At 37.5% G+C, this 20,786-nt stretch overlaps 1 protein-coding gene across 1 annotated transcript in view; it reads right to left on the reverse strand.

Moving 5' to 3' along the window:
- Nucleotides 1-20,786, reverse strand: part of DIP2B (DIP2 disco-interacting protein 2 homolog B (Drosophila)) — a 303,253-nt gene that overhangs the window by 65,583 nt on the left and 216,884 nt on the right. Inside the window, exons 5-7 of the mRNA XM_006900236.1 lie at nt 3,839-4,051; nt 710-865; nt 105-224 (exon numbers count right to left, since the gene is read on the reverse strand). Of these exons, the coding sequence (XP_006900298.1) occupies nt 105-224; nt 710-865; nt 3,839-4,051 (489 nt within the window). The remainder of the gene's footprint in view (nt 1-104; nt 225-709; nt 866-3,838; nt 4,052-20,786) is intronic.

Raw genomic sequence — 20,786 nt, forward strand, 5'->3', positions numbered from 1 at the left:
ACCATGTCTAAGTCATCCTTGTAATCCTATGGTACATAGCAAGTGGTAATTGTTCAAGAACTATTTGTATGATGAGTGTATGCTTGTGGTATAATTACTACTACCTTCCACAATTTCTTCAGAGTCATCCACAAAAAATTCCTTTAAGGGAGGCCTTTTCGGTCTTTTTAGAGTGTTGAGAAGTTGCTGGATTTTTGTGGATACTCTACTACTGACAGGCACACCTATAAAAGAAAAAAAATTTTGGCATGTTAAAACTCACTGCTTTTGGAGAGAATTTAGCTCCTAGATTCCTTTAGAAATGCTTGTGTCTAATGATATTTGGCCTTTGTTCATAGTCTCATTTCATTCAGTTTGCCCAAATGGGTACAAATATGTATATGACAAGTTGTTAGGACCAAAGAGAACAAATTTGGTGCTTTAAATTAAATACTGCAAACAGATTTCTCCTAACTTCTTTTTTCTCTAATATTATTATTATTCCCCTCTCAGGGTTTTTTGTCCAAAGAATCCTCTGGAAATACAAACCAAATCTAAATAAACATTGCTGCTGCCATTCTGTAAATTTTCAAAGAGAGTGTGGCCAAGATGACATGATGTTAGCAGGCCACTTGCTATGGCAGGCTAACAGAATCAATGAGGTGCTATGGTTTATCATGTATATTTCTCCAGTTCAATTTAATTTTTTCTGCCAAAAAGAAACCCCTACCATCAGCTGTATCCATAAGGCTGGACCTGTTGGATCCTTTGTGCATGCCTTTAACTATCCCAGAGGGGGGTAGGTCAATATTTGCTGGGCGTATTGAGGACGATGATGATGAGGAAGAGGTAGTTGTAGTGACGTCAGGGGGAGCAGAGAAACTCTCTAGGAGGGGAGAAAACAAAATTTAGAATTCTAATACATCACCAGTGAAAATCAGAATCTTTAATTTAAAAAAAAACACACCACAAAACAACGAGGAGGAAAAAAACTACAAATAGGAATTTGGCTTTTATAAGAAGATCAAACAATCTATCAAAGGCTTCTCAAAACATTTTCTTCACAAAAAGTCTGCTAGGTATCTACTGTTTTACATTAATCATAATGAAATATTACAAGTAACCTTAAAATGTAATCAAACTGTGTATGATCTTAACTGGCTACTGATAGGCTTGTCTCTTGGACATTTCTTTATAATGTTGGTTTATATATAATGTTTCCCCTTTAATCCAGTAACAAAGCAGTGACTTTGGAAGTGGGTCATGTTGGTTTATGTACAATATTTCCCCTTTAATCCAGTAACAAAACAGTGACTTTGGAAGTGGGTCACTTTGTTCAGGTTTCTAGATGAATAAACATAAAGTCCACTTTCCATTTTCATAAGAAACCAATAGGTAGCTGGAATAAATTCAGCAGGTAAGGTTCTTCTTTATTCTAAGCAGTTATTAAACGGTGCTCTTGCATTCTACTTTATGTAGCAATTCTTAATGTAGAGCAATTAAACAGCATTAGGTTGGAAGAGACAAATTGAAAAGGAGGTGTTATGAAAAACTGAGAAGAAAACACCTGAAGAAGAGAAATAAATGAAAGGAAGTACAATGTATGGTGTATTAAAATAATGAAAGGCATCTCAATTATATTTAAAAACCCCCACTCTCAGAAATAATTTCTAAAATCAGTAAGGTCTCTATGCTCTAAAATCTACATTTATTAGTTTAATTTATTAGCATAATGGTATTATACTATACTTTACTATAGGATAATTTGGTTAAAAAGATGTTTTAATTTGACCCAGCAAAATTCCACTTAGAGGAATATATTCTAAGAAAACAATCAGATAAATGTACAAAATTGTAGGATCAAAGAAGTTAATTTCAGAACTTTTTGTAACAATGAAAAACTGGAAATAACTTCAATGTCCCAAAGAGGTAAAAGCTAAATAAATTAGGTCACAATCATATAACGCCATATTTTGAAACCGTGAGAAAATTAGCACAGTAATGATGTAAATAAAGTTTATTCATGACACGATGTTAAGACAGGCAGATTATGAACATTAAATTTTATAAAATTTAATATCTATACAAAGCAAAACACTAAATGACTGTCTTTAAATCAATTCTGATTCACAGTGACCCTCTGTTAGGTGTCTGAGGCTATAAATCTTAACAGGAGAAGATTCCCATCTTTCTCCCAGCAAACACTGGCGGATTCAAACCACTGGAGACACTGCCTTTGGTTAGCAGTGAAACTCACTAGACATACCATGATACCACAGCTCCCTAACTTTTATATATTTCCATTAACTTACATTTAGAAGGAGATAAATTTAAGTGATATACTAATGTTATCCATGGGAAAGCGAATGATAGGCTATTGTACTTTTACCAGTATTTTAAAATTTATTATTAGGAACATGGATCACTCCTATTAGAACAAATATCCAAACACCAATAATACTGAATTAAATAAGTGGTTTTTGTCAATAACTGAACCACAACATTTCCCACAGTAGAGAAAAACAATGGAAAATATGCGGCCAGATGAAATAGGTAACAAAAACTCTAATAAAGTTAACTAGGCACTTGGACAATACTTTTAACAATTTAAATTGATCTTTAGACAAACACAAAACCAAAACCTGAGCCACAGCTTCTGCAGCTTAGCTTCCAAAGGGACAGGTGAACACGTGCATGCGCAGTTGCTTTATGGAGGTTCAGTGGGCAAAGCCAGGTGTGCACAGCAAGCCATCTATCTGATGGCACCTGACTTTTAAATTTGGGCAATAATATCCTCAGGATAACTATTTTCTTTTAAAAACATGGCCTTGAATTGAAAAATTTCCAAATTTTTCTCCTCTGAAATAACTAACTAGAAAAATGGCATACATATTCTATCTTTATCCTCAGTATACAGCAGTATAAAAAGGTCACTGACATGAAAATTAAGACCACAAATCCAACTGAAGGTCAAGGAAAAAAGAGAAGGTTATTACAAACACATGATGGAATATATACTACGTTGTACAATTTGTACCAAACAACTAAGCAAAAGCCAAGATCTGAATATATCTTTTATCTTCAGATGTAACAAACTCTTAAAAGGAAACACAAAAGACATAAAGCAGAGCCAGGCAAAAGCTACACTCCATACAGTAGCACTGAGAGCAGGTAGCAACTCACAGAGTACCAACATCTTCAGCCTGCACATTCTGGTTGTAGCAATATCACAACAGCAAGCACAATACATCCAGTCTTTACTTTAAAGGCAAAAAAAGGCCTCAGTGGCCCTTGGTGTTGAATTTGCTCAAGTTTAATGTGTTACTTCTCTTTCCCCTCTTTTCTTGAAATAAAACAAACAAGCAAACTTTGCTTCTATTGAACTGATACCAATTCACAGCCACTCTGCAGAACAGAGTACAACTGTCCCAAAGGGTTTAAAAGGCTGTATGTTTACAAATGTTGACTGACACATTTTTCCCACATGGAGTGGCTGTTAAGTTTGAACTGCTGACCTCTGGGTAACAGCTGAGTACCACTGTTAATATGAATTATCTTTTTCAACTGTGGTAAACCCATGCTAAGACTGGTATTGTATCTTGCAGCTTGAATATTGCTTTTGGAAATAGCTATGGCTTCAGGTGGGCAAAATTATGTACTAATAATGCAGATGATAGCTATCATTCCTGTAACAAATGTATTGCTGGTGTTTCCTTCTTTGCCTTGTTTATTGTCATGTTCTCTCTGATTATATTTTTAGACCATTCCAATAAACCTAATACAAATCATAAACAATTTTCTGGATACTGGGAGCCAAATGGGACATAATTTGGGCTTCTTGGATTAATCCAGCTCCTACCTATTCGAGTATTGGCAAATACATCAGCTAGAGACCCACTGGTTCCTTTGACCTCTCCATGGGACAGCGTAGAAGATGCGGATGAAGAAGTGGACGATCCCTGAATTGAACGGTTGATCCAGGACTCAGCATTCTGTAAGCTCTGTTGCAAGGCAGCAGAGAGCGCAGCTTGGCGTCTCAGTGAGCCCTCATCCTCAGAGGCCGAAGACGTGTCTGTGTGGAATTAGAAAAAAAGAAGTTCTCGATCCTGCCTACAACACAGACCTTTCCGTTCTTGCTCAATGATCACACATTCAATTTTGACACCAGCAAAACATTCGCATTCTTAAGGTAGGTAATACATAAATTTTCTTAAGAATCTTAAGGAAAGGTCTATGGATTGAAGCCTGCAAAAAATAAAATCATCTAAATCTATAGGTAACTTAAAAAAAAATCTTTCAAGAACATTTAAATGTCAGTAATTGTTTTTCTGTTTCTAAATAAAATCAATATCTAAAATTCTTCTGGTTTATCTCATTTCCAAAGATTTATTATTAAAGATCTGAAATATATCTTTATTAAAGAAACCTTGTGATAGGTTGCTACATGGGTTTTGACAAGTTCTGCTTAAAAGAAAATAATATGGATAGGGAAATAATACATGTTTATTTTTGTTAACATCAATTTCTGTGCCAAATATTGAGCAAGGTACTAGAGAAGTGAGGTAGAATAAGTGACAGTCCCTAACCTCGAGTCACTCCTGCTTTTAGTGGAAAAGTCAGCTAGTCACCTGGCACAGGTAAGCTTTCAAACACGACAAGAGTGTTTAACAGCTGTATTTCTTCCCTGAATTCTCAGTCTGCAGGGAACTGTGAGAATCTCACTGATGTCTGTATTTAGCCTGGCTCTAACGTCAAGAATATAAGACCTAAATTAGAAAAGCATGTTTAAAAAAAATTTTAAAAAATTCCACCAAATATAGGATAGCCAAAGGAAGCAGAAGTCAGGAGTTTTTTCAGTGATCTAAGCTTATGAGACTTCCAAGTTAAAAGTAGGCATTTGGTCTGTATATGACAAACCTTCCTAATCAATTTTTGGGGTTATAATTTACGATGTGTGAATTGAACTTTATTTGGTAAAAAAGGAAAACATCCCATAGTTAACCCTGAAGAACAGTTCCCTGTGGTTCATGTGAAAATGCAAGGCCCATGATCTATTTTGGTTCGAAGGGCCAAGAGGGAACTATGTAGCTGGAAAATGACCAGCATTTGACAATAAGAATTTGAACCACAAAAGACTAATCAAGTCAATCAACCATAAAAGATCAAAAGGGCAGTATCTGCCCAGGAATAAAGCTCAAAAGGCACAAAGGTCAATGGATCAATGGAAACAGGAAACACAGGGAGGAAGTGGGAAGAGTTCTTTACACTGGTGGATTGCGATAAATGTCTCAAAATCAAAAGTGTATGATCAGAAAACGAGTTTTCTTTGTAGACTTTAACTCAAATTACTTTAAAAAAAATCAACTAAAAACTCCCCCAAACCAAAAAACTAGTCTAATCCAGAAGTCAAATTTTACAGGTCCAGAGCAAGAAAGCAAGTTAAAGTCATGACTATATCCTTGTTTCCTCCTACACCAAACTAATTCCAATTTATTATATCATATTGAAAGAGATCTGAGTCTTAAGACTGATTCTTTTCAATTAGGGTGTGGTTTTTTTTGTTGGTTTTTTTTTTGTCTGTGTGTACCGTCAAATAGATCTGACTGGTACAGGAGGAGATTGTTCCTCCTTCTCCAGCAGAGCATCTGGTGGATTTGAACCGTGCACCTCTGGGATTACAGTGCAGCTTTTTGTCACTAGGCCACCAGAGCTCACCTCAATTATGTTTTTTTAAATGCTCTACATTTTATGTAACATATTCAGGAACCATGAAATTACATCCTAGTACCGGGACCAAATAAGTACACTCACTACTTTGGAAGAATATCAAAGATGCTAAGAGATGGGATAAACCAAGGGTTTCACTGGAAGGGGCACTACTCTCAGTTGAATTTTCCTGAAAGAGTCATGTATGTTTAATCCATAGTATTTCAACTTCTTCCAAGTAAATGGGACCAAGATTCTGAGGAAGTAAAAGTCAAGAGATGAGGCTGGAGAGGTGAAGTAGGGATGAAGAAATGCAGTTCTCCAAACGATTCATAATGCAAAGGAGCCGACTGAAGAAAGGTGCAGGGACAGAAAGTAACAGCATCTGTAACCTTCAATTTAAGGAAAAATGGTTTACATAATTTAAAAAAAAATCCAACATTTCAATTGTACCTTAAGGAAGCAAAGATTTCTGTCTTTGTAAACATGCTAAAAATGAGTTGAGGCAGGGGTCCATAAGACAGGAAAATCTAACACTAAGAATAAGCATTTCCAGGGAAACATATCTCAGTACCCCATGAATCCCACTGGGTTCGAAAGCTGCCTATATGCCATCGTTCATTTTAATTTATGTGAGTCTAAAATCAGAATAACTAAATTTTCAAAAGATAGTAAAACTAGTGATTAGGTTCATGGAAAATTTACTTTATTGTGACTTTATATTGAATCAATGACATGATTTGGGATACTGTTTCAATTCAGTTACCGAATGTGCCTGCCAGTCCTTCTCAGAATGTATCACAACTTACAACCATGGAGCAGCTTAGTAGAAGACTGTCAGTCTTTCATTTGAACCTGAAGATCCACTACTTGGCAGCTGTGTAAATTGTGGATAAAATTATCTATCTGAGAAATTTGTTTGGGTTCATTCAACAAAAAGTAGTAAGCACTATAGCAGTTGCTGGGTAGAATGATGAATGAGATGAGAGTGTTACCACCCTAGCAGGACTTGAGGTCTCATAGAAGCTTAGCACATGCCCATGAAGTGAGATCTAAGCCAAGACCTGAAAAATAAGCAGGATAAGCTTATTTATTAATAAACGCAGGCAAAGAGGTAGGGGAGAGAAGAGTCAGGTAAAAAGAAAAGCATGAGAGAATGTATGGAGGTAACATAAAACAAGGCACATTTGAAGACACAAAAGCAGCTGAGATTAGCTGAAGCAGAGATTGCAAACCTTACACTGATGAAGATGAGGCAGGACAAGTAGCTGGAGTGGGGTTGTTAAGAGCCTTGTAAGACATGCAAAGGAAACTCATCTTTATTCTACATACACTAGGAGACCATGAAATGAAGCAATATTGAGAACATCTGCACAGAGCTGGGTGCACAGGGAGTGGTCAATAAACATGAGCTTCTTTTCTCTCCAGGAAAGCTATTAAAAGAAGTGTTTCTTTTCAATTTGCAACAGCATCTGAAATTTTCACTAAAAATAATCTAAGTATCTAATTCTTTCCTATAAACATAATGGAAAAATGACAGTAACTGACTAAAATCTGGTAGAATAAAACAGGTGATCATCTGAGAATGTTACCTAACAGACAAAACCACAACTGACTTAAAGTTGGTAAATGTCAAGATCACATACAACATAAGCACTGCTCTTGGACTATACTGCTGTAAGAGTAAGAATCCTCAAGCACTGATATATTTACTTGGGAGCATTCTTTTTTAAGCAATTGTCATCCAGGAAAATGCTATGGGTTTGTGGAAACTTGAGCAGGATCAAATGAATACTATTAAGAAGTAATAAATTATAATTTCCCCCTTGATTCTGCTCTGGTCAATAAGAACTCACAACCATTATCCATTTTAACTGAGGTCTCTTCCTAAGTTCTTGAATATGGTGAATACAAAGTCTTCACAATTGAAAGTAAGGCTTGCCCTTCAATTATAATTTCATATAAATAGGGTTTGGGTTTTTTTTCCCTTCGGCTAAGACAGCAGAAGAGATGGTTTTACTGTGCACGTGACATCCAACCACAATTAAGCAGTTATTCCTGAATATCATAGGTCCAGGACAACCGATCAAAAGGGCCTGGTTTTTGAAGGAGGAAAGTGGGCCTCTCAGAGGTGTTCATGGCAATTGACCTTCTAGATCCCTTGAGTCAGAAGTTCTAAACAGGAGCATGCAGACCAATTTGTATCAGCATTGCCAGCCTGTAGCGTTCTCTACTCCTGCTGCTGTGGTATCTGCAGGTGCACACACTCATGTTTACTTGGACCTCTGCCTCATCTTTCTTCTTTTATGCTTCAGCCTGTGCATTTGCTTTTCCTCCAATGGCTTGGCCCTCATGCTTCGGTGGTCTCAAACGAGATGACGCTAAAGTGGAAAGAGCTATAATTTCATATAATTTTTAACAGCATTCTTTAATACTGATCACCAGAAGCCTAATTTCCATTTATAATCAATTAACAATCACTTAAACAATTACCTTGTTGATGTCAAAGGAGGAAAAAGGCTGAATTTACTAGATGCTCATAACTTCTATAGCACTTTTCAGGTTTTTTGTTGTTGTTTTTACTTTTAGATTTTACCCATGTGTGGAAATGACTCTCCTCAGTTGAAAGTGTCTCTGTTCTATCTAAAATATTTGTTGAATAAAAAAAGGAAATATCTACCATATAACCACTCCATTCCCAGGTATTTTTAATATAAGATAATTGAGAGTATACCTTCAGACAAAAATTTGTATAGGAATATTCACAGAAGCTTTATCTGTAATAGCTGAAAACTGGAAATAAACCAAGATTCCCTCAACTATGAATAAACAGACTGTAGTATATCCACACAGTGGACGGCTACTGAACAATGAAAAAGCAAGAACTATTATGTTGTTGTTGTTGTTATGTGCCATCGAGTCGCTTGTGACTCATAGCGACCCTATGTACAACAGTCCTAAACTCTGCTCTGTCCTGTGCCAATCACACTGTCTCTGAAAATCCCATCCCAATTACCCCAGTAACTGAATCAATCCATCTCCTAAAGGTCCTTCCCCTCTTGCACTGGCCCTCCATCTTCCCAAGCATGATGTCCCTCTCCAAGGACTGGTTCCTCCTTACAACATGTCCAAAGTATGTTAGATGGAGCCTCAGAATCCTTGCCTCCAAGGAGCCACCCGGTTTAATCCTTTCCAGGATAAATCTGTTTGTTTTCCTAGCAGTCCATGGTACCATCAATACTCTTCTCCAGAACCACAGCTCAAAGGCATCAATTCTCCTTCTATCCTCCTTGGTCATTGTCCAGCTCTCTAATGCATAACAAGTTATAGCAAAGACCATGGCCTGTATCAGATGCACCTTAGTCTCCAGAGACAACATTGCTCCTCAGTACTTTGGAGAGGTCCCTACGAGCAGACTTTCCCATGGCAAGACATCTTTTAATTTCCTGGCTACTGGTGCCAAGAGTGCTGGCTGTGGAGCCAAGCAAACTAAAGCTGTGAACAATCTCAATCTCTTCACCATCCATCCTGATGCTGCCAATTGGTCCAAGGGTGAGAATCTTTGTCTTCTTGACATTGAGCCTCAATCCATACTGGAAGCTGCAATTTGACTGTGTGGATCATAACAAACTGTGGCTGATTCTGAGAAGAATGGGAATCCCAGAACACTTGATAGTGCTAATGAGAAACCTATACTTGGACCAAGAAGAGGCTGCTGTCAGAACAGAGCAAGGAAACACTGCATGGTTCAAAACTGGGAAGGGTGTATGCCTGGGATGTGTCCTGTCTCCATACCTTTTCAACCGGTATGCAGAACAGATAATCCGGAAGGATGGGCTCTATGAGGAGAAATGTGGGGTCAAGATTGGTGGAAGATCTATCAACAATCTGCGTTATGCAGATGACACAACCCTGCTTGCTGAAACTGAGGAGGACCTGAAGCGCTTGCTGCAGAGGGTCAAGAACTGTTATAGAGATAGAAAATAGAGAAAAAGTTACCAAGGGCTCAGGAGTTCTGGAAATAGTGTGATGATTGTACAAAACAGTGATGTAATTAATGCCACCGAAGTGAACACTTACATACACACACCCTATACCAATGACTTCATTTTACGGTCTGAGGTGGTAAATTTCTACAGGGGTGAATGTCCTATATAACCTTTTGGTCAATTCAGTACATAATGTATCACGTCACTAGGGTTTGTGATCACACACACACATTCCCTCTGCCCCAAATATATATATCTACAAGTTTGTTTGTTTTTTTCTTTCAAAAGTGAACACGTTATTGATTCAGCAACATGATGAATCTTAAAATAATTAAGCTGCATGGAAGAAGCCACACACATACCAAAAAATGATATGATTTTATTATAAAGGGAAGTCTGTAGAGATCTGAGAGAGGGCAGCTTAGGAAAAGTCTAGAAAATGCTAATATATAACCCAAATCCTACTGTCATCTAGCTGATTCTGACTCAGTGACTGTCTATTAAATTTCCAAAGCTTCTAGCTAGCAGTGCAACATGTAATGTACTACATCACCAGAGTTCCTTTATTTACTAAGAGTGACAGAATCCAGACTAATGGGTGCTTGAGGACGGGGATGAGGAAAAGCTGGAGTAGGTATTTTAAAGGAAATATAAGGAAAGTTTTGGGGTGATGGATATACATCTTGCTGTCTTGACTGTGGTGACGGCTGACCTACATGCCAAAACATAGCACTTTTACTGTGTGTCAATATACCTTAATAAAAACAAACTTAAAATGGTTTGTGGCAATGGAAACGCACCTATTCTACACAGTCTCAGAGGTATTAAACAAATTGGACAAGTTTTTTGGAAAATAGTACCTTCAATTGGCTCAGAGATAATATCAAAGGTAAAGGTAAATTAAGATTATCTGAAAGAAAAATCTTATCCTAACAACTACTCCAAACTCTGTTGACTCAACTACGCCAGAGAGAATGAGAGCTGATTGCAAGTTGGAGCTTCAAAGAATAAAGGAAACTTTGAGAGCAACTAGTGAGGTTTTCATCCTAAAACTTTATCTGTGTTCACAAGTAGCTGGCCTGAGACTGACGAGCTGGTTTGACAATCTCACTGGCAGAAGTCTAAGACTTGTTATGACAATTAACATCCAAACTGGGATGTTTTTGTAAGAAAGGGGCAGTCGCTATTAGTAATTATGCCAGGTTTACCACACCTATAAGGGATGGCCAAATATTTTGCTCTTCTTGGTTTTTCCTCATGTTTTATGGGATAAATTTACTTAAATAAAGCTGTAAATAATATGGGAGTAAAAAGTTTTTTTTTCTTCTCCCATTCACTGCCTATTTGATATGTTAGACTATACTGGAGCTAACAAAAGAGAATCTGAACTAGAAAATATTTGCTTGATATTATGAGCACAGATTTTTAAAAAAGGTTTAATTGATTTGGATTCAGATATTACCTCTATTTACAGATACTGGGCATGTCTTTTTTTTCATCATTTATTTGTTTTCTCTATTGGTTTTCATTCATGGCAGGTTACTTATACTAGTGTTTTCTAATTTTTAATTATGCGCTCAGTTTCTGTGGAATTCTATGTCCCTGACTGAGTCTATCCTTCTAGAGACAGTCTGTGCCTGAGTTAACACCAGCCCAATATCACTATTCAATGTCAGTTTTAACATTGAAAATATTTTAATATCCACATATTTAAGTGAAATTCAAACACTGTACTCACTGACAACAAATTTTCAGGGAAAGTCTTGTCTTCATTAGCCCAAGGCAAGCTTCCTCTAACATCTTCTGTTGTAGAAAGGTTAATTTTTTTAACTTTATTCTTTTGCTGATGAGGTAAGACCTTTCAGATATCATGATTCTAGCTTTCATTCTTATATAGTCTTAATGTTTTAATCTTTTCTAACTTTTGGTAATTAAAAAGGAACCTTGGTGAAACATTTACCTGAATGATGAGCTACTTGCCTATTAATCAAAATGTTAGTGGTTTGAAACCACTCTATGGGAGAACAACATGGCAGTTTGCTTGTGTAAAAGCTTTATAGCCTTGGAAATTATTTAGGTAGTTCTACCTGCCCTACTGGGTCACTAAGAAGTGGGAATCAGTTAGACAGTAGTGGGTTTGGTAATGAAAGCCTGTGCCTCTTGCTTACTATTTCTTCTTCCTCTCACATCACCCCGAGGGTTGCCAGTGTGAGCAAATTTTCACTTCTTTGATTTTTACTATCTAAAAAGAACATGTTATATATATTATCCAGCATCTCTAAAAACACATTTTCTCCCCTATGCTTTTAGGACAGCATTTTCAGGTTCCTATTGACATTATGAAGCTTTGGTGGCTTAATGGAAACGAACTGCACTGCCATCCTAAAGGTACTCAGTTCAAATCCACCAAGTCCTCCATGGAAGAAAGACAGGCAATCTCTTCCCATGTAATTTACTGCCTTTGAAAATCCACTGCTAGGTCAGCTACGGGTTGGTTCCGACTTGACAGTACAGAGCAATAACTACTGACAAATGGTCAGAAATGTTGTTGTTGTTGTTATGTGCCATCGAGTCGCTTGCGACTCATAGCAACCCTATCTATAAACTCATTTTTCACCTGTAAGTGGGTTAAAGGATTACTGAGATATCTGAAAAATGAAAACTATGTAAAAAACACAGCTTGACCACTCTACAGAGGATAGTAAATAATAATAATTAGTTGACTGGTAAACTTATTTTAAATCAGCTACTGAAATAAATAAATTCAACCTGTTGAGTGGGTTTGTATTGTGCTTTGGCTTTAAAACACTGAATATCTGCTTGAAAAGGTAATTATAATCCATTATAATGTATATCAATAATGATCAAAATTTACTAATTACAGTAATTTTAGTATAGAGGCCAACTCTGATCAATCTGCCAACTCTCCATGGCTATGGAAAAAAAAATAGAGAGGAAACTCCCCAAATTGGTAACTCAAATATTCTAAGTCTGAATTACTAACTGGTATATGTTTTGGGCTTTAAGCTCTCAGAAGGCTATCATCATTCAACTTGTTTAGAGTTTTGGTCATACCAGTACCATACATCCAAGATATAAGTATCTGTTAGTATCAGGTAAAGAGGATTTCTAAGCTGGGCACTTGAGAAAGAAAAGCAAATCAAAAGATTTGAGTCTGACACTTACATTTAGTTTGGCCTAGGGCAAATCACTCAAAGGCTGTGAACTTCATCTCTAAAGCAATTTGTCCTGTCTCCTTCACTGATGCTGATGAGGAACAAATGAAGCAATCTCTGTGCACCTTTTCAATCTTAGAGCTCCGACAGCATAGGGATTCAAGAACTTCCACAGAAATTACAGATTTGGAAACCCTGCAGAGCAGTTGGGCTCTGTGCTATAGAGCAGCTATAAAACGGATTTAGTTTGGCTTTGGATTTTGGTTACTCTTTAGAAAAGCAAAGGGCTATACAGTTCTCAGATGTGCTGGAACCACCAAAATTTTGGTTAACAACTGAGTGCTTACTTATTGTGTGCCACCAGGCCTTACAGAAATACAGAGAGATAAATTTTTTCCTGTCTGGCCTTAGGAATTACTGTAACTACTATCAAGCAGGGCTCTGTATGAGGCAGATTTTTGAGGCAGATATTTTAATTTTAACTTGATTCTACCTAAACTAGTCTAAATAGCCTGCTGGGCTTTGGGTGATTATGTGGTTTATTTGGCCATCTCTGGCCCTCAGAATGCAGCAGAGCTTAAGTTCACATAAGTGCAGAAAAAGCTTAAAAGAAAAAAAATACAGGCTGTAGTTTTTGCCATTGTGTTTATCCATATGAATGAGTAATATCTACACAAAGAATCCCTACAAAGAAAGGGCTGAGGTAATTGCCTCATGACATTAGTAAATGATTTCAGCACAAAAAGGGAACTGGATGGCAGCAGTTCAAGCAGTCCAAAAGAAGCTGCAAAAGGCCACAGGCACTCAAGGACCCACATACATTCTGACCAACATGGAGAATTCAAATTTTCTAATCCACAAAATCGCCTTTAGTGTGCGTATCAATCAACAGCTTTTAGACCGACTGATATCCTATTATATAAGAATGATCTATGAACAAAAAAAATTTTCCATGTCAACTACTTACCATATTTTCTAGACTATATGATCCCATAAATAATGCCAACGTCTATAAGATATTTCACTCCTTAAAGTAGCTATAAATGTGCATGTCTTTTAGAGCTAGGAACTTTGAACACTTCTTCATGCATTTGCTCACCATCTAAATGTCTTCTTTGGTGAAGTATCTGTTCATATCCTGTGCCCATTTTGCAATCGGGTTGTTTATCTTGTTGTGGTGCTCAAGTATTCTATAAATTCTAGATATAAGTCCCTTATCAGACATGTCATTATCAAATATTTTTTCCCAGTCTGTAGCTCCCTGTTGGAGAAGTTTTTCAATGTGCATATGGATTTAATTCTTAGAAGGTCCCACTCATCTATTTTATCCTCTCCTGGTTGTCGGTTTTCCAGGATACTTGGAAGACTGTTCATGTTGTGGATTAGTGCTTCTAGCCTTCTTCCAAGCTTTTCTCTAATGAAGTTATAGTCCTTGGTTTTAGTCATAGGTCCTTGATTCACTATGAGTTGGTTTTTGTGTATGGTGTGAGGTGTGGATCTTGAGTTTTTTTGCAGATAGTTTTCCAATTCTGCCAACATCATTTGTTAAAAAGGCTTTCGTTTCCCCACTAAAATTATTTCATCTCTTGTCAAAAATCAGTTGTCCATAGGTAGATGGGCTGATTTCCAGTTCTTAATTCTTTTCCATTGATCTATGTGTTTGTCATTTTACCAGTACCACACTGTCTTGACCACTACAGCAGTGTAGTAGGATTTGAAATCAGGGAGTGAGATGCCTCCTGCCTTATTTCTGTTGTTGTTATGGGCCGTCAAGTTCCTTGTGACTCATAGAGACCCTATATACAACAGCCCTAAACCCTGCTCTATCTCTTAACAACCATATTGTCTCTGACACACCTATCCCCATTACCCCAGTGACGGAATCACTCCATCTCATTGAGGGTCTTCCTCTCCTGCGTTGCCCCTCCACACTCCCAAGCATGACACCCCTCTCCAATGACTGGTCCCTCCTTGCAACATGTCCAAAGTATGTCAGATGAACCTTCAGAATACTTGCCTCTAAGGAGGAGCTGGCTTCACCCTCTCCAGGACGAACGTGTTTGTTCTTCTAGTGGTCCATGGTATATTCAATACTCTTCTCCAGTCCCAAAGCTCAAAGGAATCAATTCTCCTTCTATCATCCCTAGTCATTGTCCAGCTCTCTGATGCCTAACAAGTAATGGCAAAGACCATGCCTGTATCAGGTGCACCTTAGTCTCCAGAATGATATCATTGCTCCTCAGTACCTTGGCGAGGTGTCTGACACCAGACTTTCCCAATGCAATTCATCTTTTCATTTCCTGGCTGCTGGTACCAAGAGTGTTGAATGTAGAGTCAAGCAAACGGAAACTGTAAAAAATCTCAATCTCTTCACCATCTATCATGATGCTGCAAATCAGCCAAGTGATAAGAACCTTTGTCTTCTTGATGTTGAGCTTCAATCAAGCAAGTGCTTCAGGTCCTCCTCAGTTTCAGCAAGCAGGGTTGTGTCATCTGTATAACGCAGATTGTTTTGATGAGTCTATCTCCAATTCTGATGCCACACTTCTCCTCATAGAGCCCAACCTCCTGGATAATCTGTTCTGCATATAGATTGAAAAGATATGGAGACAGGACACATCCTTGCACCCTCCCCAATTTTGAACCATGCAGTGTTTCCTTGTACTGTTCTGACAACTGTCTCCTGGCCCAAGTATAAGTTTCACATAAGCACAATCAAGTGTTCTGGGATTCCCATTCTTCTCAAAGTCAGCCACAGTTTGTTGTGATCCGCACACACAAATGCCTTTGCATAGTCAATGAAACACAAATAAACATTCCTCTGGTACCCTCTACTTTCAGCCAAGATCTATCCAACATTAGCCATAATATCCCTAGTGCCATGGCCTCTTCTAAATCCAGCCTGCACTTCAGGCAGTTCAAAATAACTATGAGATATCATCTCACCCAGTAAGAATAGCAAAATTCAAAAGAGCAGCAAACAACAAATGCTGTCAAGGCTGTAGAGAAACTGGAACCCTTATTCATTCTTGGTAGGAGTGTGAAATGGTACAACCACTATGGAAGGCAGTATGGCGCTTTCTCAGAAAGGTAGAAATAGAAATACCATTTGACCCAGCAATTCCACTACTGGGAATGTATCCTAAAGAAACCAAAACTGCCACTCAAGCAGAAATATGCAAACCCATGTTTATTGCTGCTTTGTTTACAGAAGCAAAGAGCTGGAAACAACACAAGTGCCTATCAATAAACAAATGAATAGAGAAGCTGTGGTATAGTCACACAATGGAATACTATGCTGCACTGAACTCATGAATTATTATACAAATTGGGTAACCCTGGAGGACATTATGCTGAGTGAAATATCACAGTTACAAAGGACAAATACTGCATAGTGCCACCATTGTAAAATGGGACTGACATCAGGGTTGGGGGGGATAACGTATACTACATTGAAACAGATGAGAGAGAGAACTTCAAAAGGAATATATGATTAGGTCTTATTTTCACGACGAGGATCCAGAATAAGAGCTGCATAGTAAGGTAGACTTGCGGGGGGCAGAATGAGGGGATTGTATAACAATGAAAGAATTTTTTTTTTCTTTTCAAAGAGAAAAGCGAACTGGGGGGAGGGGTGGGCAGGGAGGGAAGTGTGCAACAATGTATGAATGAAAGTCCAAAGTGTTGGTAAGCTTTCACTGGAATTTCATTTTAAAAAAGTAGCTATAAATTTCCCTCAGTTGGGTAAATCAGACAAAATGTACTGAGTGCTTCACAAAGAAGCTGATGACTAATGCACATCAGCGGCTGTCCCAGACACCAGGTTCAGACAAGACACGTGGGGCGGAACTTGGCCCAAGGAGGGTCTGTCATACATCTTTGGTGGCATTCCACATAAACCACACAAGACAGGACTAAGATTTTTATGTTTGCCTTGAACCAGATTATTTCAAAAGCTATGTTGCCCTCTCTGGTGTCAGGGGCTATCATCTTTACAAGAGCAGATCACCAGATCTTTCTATTCAAGAGCCACTGGCTGGGCCTGACCTGCCTATCTTTTAGTGAGCACTCTAGTGCATTAAGTGCTATACCTCCAGAGTGCTATAAAAACTCACAGCTGTTAAGCTGATTCCAACTCCTAGAGGATTTACAAGACAAGGAAGAACTACCTCAAAGGGTTTCTAAGGCTGTATCGTTACAGACTGTCACATATATTTCCTCTAGAGAGATTACTTTATGGTCAGTAGTAGAGTACTTTAACCACTGCACCCCCATGGTCCTTTAAAACTTCTGCTAATGAGCACACAGTTCAAATCCACCAGCTCCTCCACAGGAGAAAGATGGGCAATCTCCTGTGTGACTTACTGTCTCTGACAACCCACTAGAGGGTCAGCTTTGGATTGATTCTTACTCAATGACACAAACAACAAATAAAAACAGTAAATGAATGTTAATTCTCATTTTTATCTCCACTTCTTAAACACAGCCTCAAAATTCTTCTAAGCATTAATGCTTCAGAGACTATTATCAATTGATTAAATTAAAAACTCAAATTTATTATAATAGAGTCAGAACTAACAGGTGACCTTTTAGTGGGTTTTTGGAAGGCTGTAAATTACATAGGAGGAGGCTGCCCACCCTTCTCCCATAAAGTCACTGGTAATTCCTGTGAAGTTGCTATGGGATTCCAACCTTTGGGTTAGCAGTCAAACAACCAGAGAAGAAAGGTAAAGTTTTTTAGGTAAGATGGTAACAGGTTACTAGGAGAAACTGTTACAGGATTAAACTGCAATATAAAAAGAGACAGTTGAGTCTCTCTCTTATAATTGATGGATCTTGGAAACTTGGAGAATGGAATCTGAAACCTAATTTAGAAATAGCAATTTACTACAAATTCCACACCTTTTAAAATGAACAATGTTAAAAGAAGCCTCATAATACACTTCTTCCCACTCGAGCATCGTATTTGTCCTGAGCTTGTGTATAATTGTTAAATACAAGTGTCACAGCCTAGTACTGTGTGTGGGCTGTGTGAAAAATTAGAAAAGTTCTCAGTGCATTTCCATGTTGAGTGAGAATCCTTCTATGTGACAACACAGATGTCTTTAATAGCAAATAACGTTTTTTTCAAATGTTACTTAGAAATCCCTAGAGAGGAGATAAATAGATGGGAGAACCTTTTCATGACTTTGCTCTGATAAGAGATTTTAAGAGAGAGGCTCAAAAAAAAAAAAGAGAGAGAGAGGCTCTTATCTTTTAATAATGAAATTATTAAAATACATAAACTGAATAAGAAGATTATGCTGTATTTTCAAGGCTACAATAAGTGTAGAATATTAACATTATAAATATCAAGTGCTATAGAGAATCCCCAAAGGACTATATGCTCTTGTCCCATACCACAACACTTAATTGTACTTATGTGGGACATAGAGTAAGAGGCAGTCATTCAACCAGAACAAGGTAATACTGCATGGTTTTAAACACCACAAAGATGTTTTTCAGGGTTATATCCTTTTATTAAACGGATTCAGTCTGTATGCTAAGCCAATAATCCAAAGCTTTGACTATATGAAGAAGAATTGGAGGAAGCTTCACTAACAATCTGTGTGATAGGCAGATGACAGAAAATTACTAGCTTTCAGAAAATGGAAAGGACTTGAAGCACTTACTGATGAAGATCAAAGACTCCAGCCTTCAGTACAGGTTACATCTCAATATAAAGAAAACAAAATCCTTATAGTTGTGACAGTAAACAACATTATGTCAGATGAAGAAAATAATGAAGTTATATATTTCATCTTATTTGGATCCAAATCAAGAACCATGGAAGCAACAGGCAAGAAATCAAATGCTATACTGTATCAGGCAAACGTGATGCAAAAAACCTCTTTAAAGTGTTAAAAAGCTAAGCCTTTGAGGACTAAGGTATGCCAGCCCCAAGCCTTTTGAGGGATTTTCCATCACCACATAAGCTTGTGAAAGCTGGATAAGGAATAAGAAAGAGGGAAGAAGTGAGGCCAAATATTATGCTACTGTCAAAGAATACTGAATTTACTACGGACTATCAGAGGGATGAATAAATCTGTTTTCAAAAAGTAAAGAGAGAACCTTAGAAGTAAAGATGGCAAGACTTCATGTCATATACCTTGGACATGTTATCAGATGGGACCAATCCCTGGAGAAGGACATCATACTTGGGGAAACAGAGGGGCAGCAAACTGACAAAGTATCCGTAACAGTGAGATTAAACACAGCAATGGTGCCAAAGAGAGTGCAGGACCAGGCAGTGTTTCACTGTTGTACACAGGGCTGCTATGAGTTGGAAATGATTCAATGGCAACTAACAACAACAACAACAACAGGGTTCCACACAGCAGTGGATTAGTCATGATTTGTTTCTAGAGTTGGTATATTCACGTCAGGCAGTGATTTTTTCTAAAAGTTGGTAAAAATAGTTTCCATTCTTTCTTAATATTCTCAAAATCCTTTGTTGACTCTCACATTTAACTCAAGGCCATGAGAGCAGACTATTTACTCTGAAACTGTATTTCTTTAATCTGGCTATGGAAAGGATTGTTTCTAAGAACTACACATCATGTTGCTCCCTACCCTTTGCCATTTACTACAATGAACCTTGATCTGCACTGCAGTGGAATCTTTGCCAACAAGGAATAGCTACTAAGCTGAGAGCTCTCTTTGTCCATGAGGATCAAATGTACTAATATAGAAGGGAAAGCATCCAAGATTTTGAAAGAATGGGCTTGAAGTATATACCATTTCATTACAGATACAAAATATCTCATTGTCATGGTCTGCTAGAGGTACCCTGTTTTATGTTTTGAGAAACACTTGAAGCCACAGAGCTATTTCTCTTTCAAACATATTGACACCACAGATGGGGGGGTGGGGGAAGCACACATAGTTAGTAAGCCCACAGGACACCCAAAACCTCTGAAATGCTAAAGCCCAAGAGAAAATTATGAACATAAACCCTACATCAGTGAATTGGTCAACAACTTGACAGCTGTGAACAGAAGTCATCCACAACAGTCTAACTTTCCTCAGAATCTTACCAAAAGACACAGAAAATTGTTTAGGCTAAAACAGTATGGAGACAAATTTTTTTCTTTCAAAGATTTCATTACTAGGAATGTTTAGTAAAGAAAAAGAACATTATAATGAGGTTCTCAAATAGAGTTAATACATTGGTCTCAGAAGACCATTAACATCCTGCATGAGGATTTAATTGAAAAAAATAAAGAAAAAGGTTTTTGAAGCCTTCAGAAAGTGCCTTCATAAGTAAGACTGTTGAGGGGCATTCCAGCTGCTCTTCAGATACCACTCTGTCCCTCTTTATTATTACTGTTATTATTTTCTCTGTTAATTCAATGTAGGATGGGTGAGCTGGAGCATGCGAGAAGGTGGAGCTAGACTTAGCTCTAAGTACCTATTTCTTTGCTTCCAATTCACTTTGTAACTCTTTAAGAGAAGGAAAGATTGCAAACTTGGTGAATGGGATGAAAATAGTTCCTAAGAAAACTGGTTTCTTACAACTTTCTCTCCCTCTCTGTATATATGATACACACACACACAAACACACACACGTATACAAAATATTACCAAACACATACACACACAATTTTATATATTTTAAAATCTGATCTTTATGTAAAAAATTTTACTCAAAGTCCACTTACTCCCATGGCTGCTGCAGAGACAAAGCATCCGATTAGGAATAGTAATTATTTCAAGAATATAAAACTATAAGTAATATAATGTATGTCAGTGAAAACAACTTATTTGACCACAGTAGTTGTTGGGGTTTTTCTAAGGACTTAAGCTTTATCTTGTGCTTATTTATATGAGTTGGGGGTTACATTAAGGAAATACTAGAGTTCAGAAGGGAAAAAAATTCTGAAATATATATTATATA

Source organism: Elephantulus edwardii, unplaced genomic scaffold (assembly GCF_000299155.1).
Source record: "Elephantulus edwardii isolate Elephantulus edwardi_28Jun2011 unplaced genomic scaffold, EleEdw1.0 scaffold00278, whole genome shotgun sequence".
In the NCBI taxonomy this organism is placed as follows: domain Eukaryota; kingdom Metazoa; phylum Chordata; class Mammalia; order Macroscelidea; family Macroscelididae; genus Elephantulus; species Elephantulus edwardii.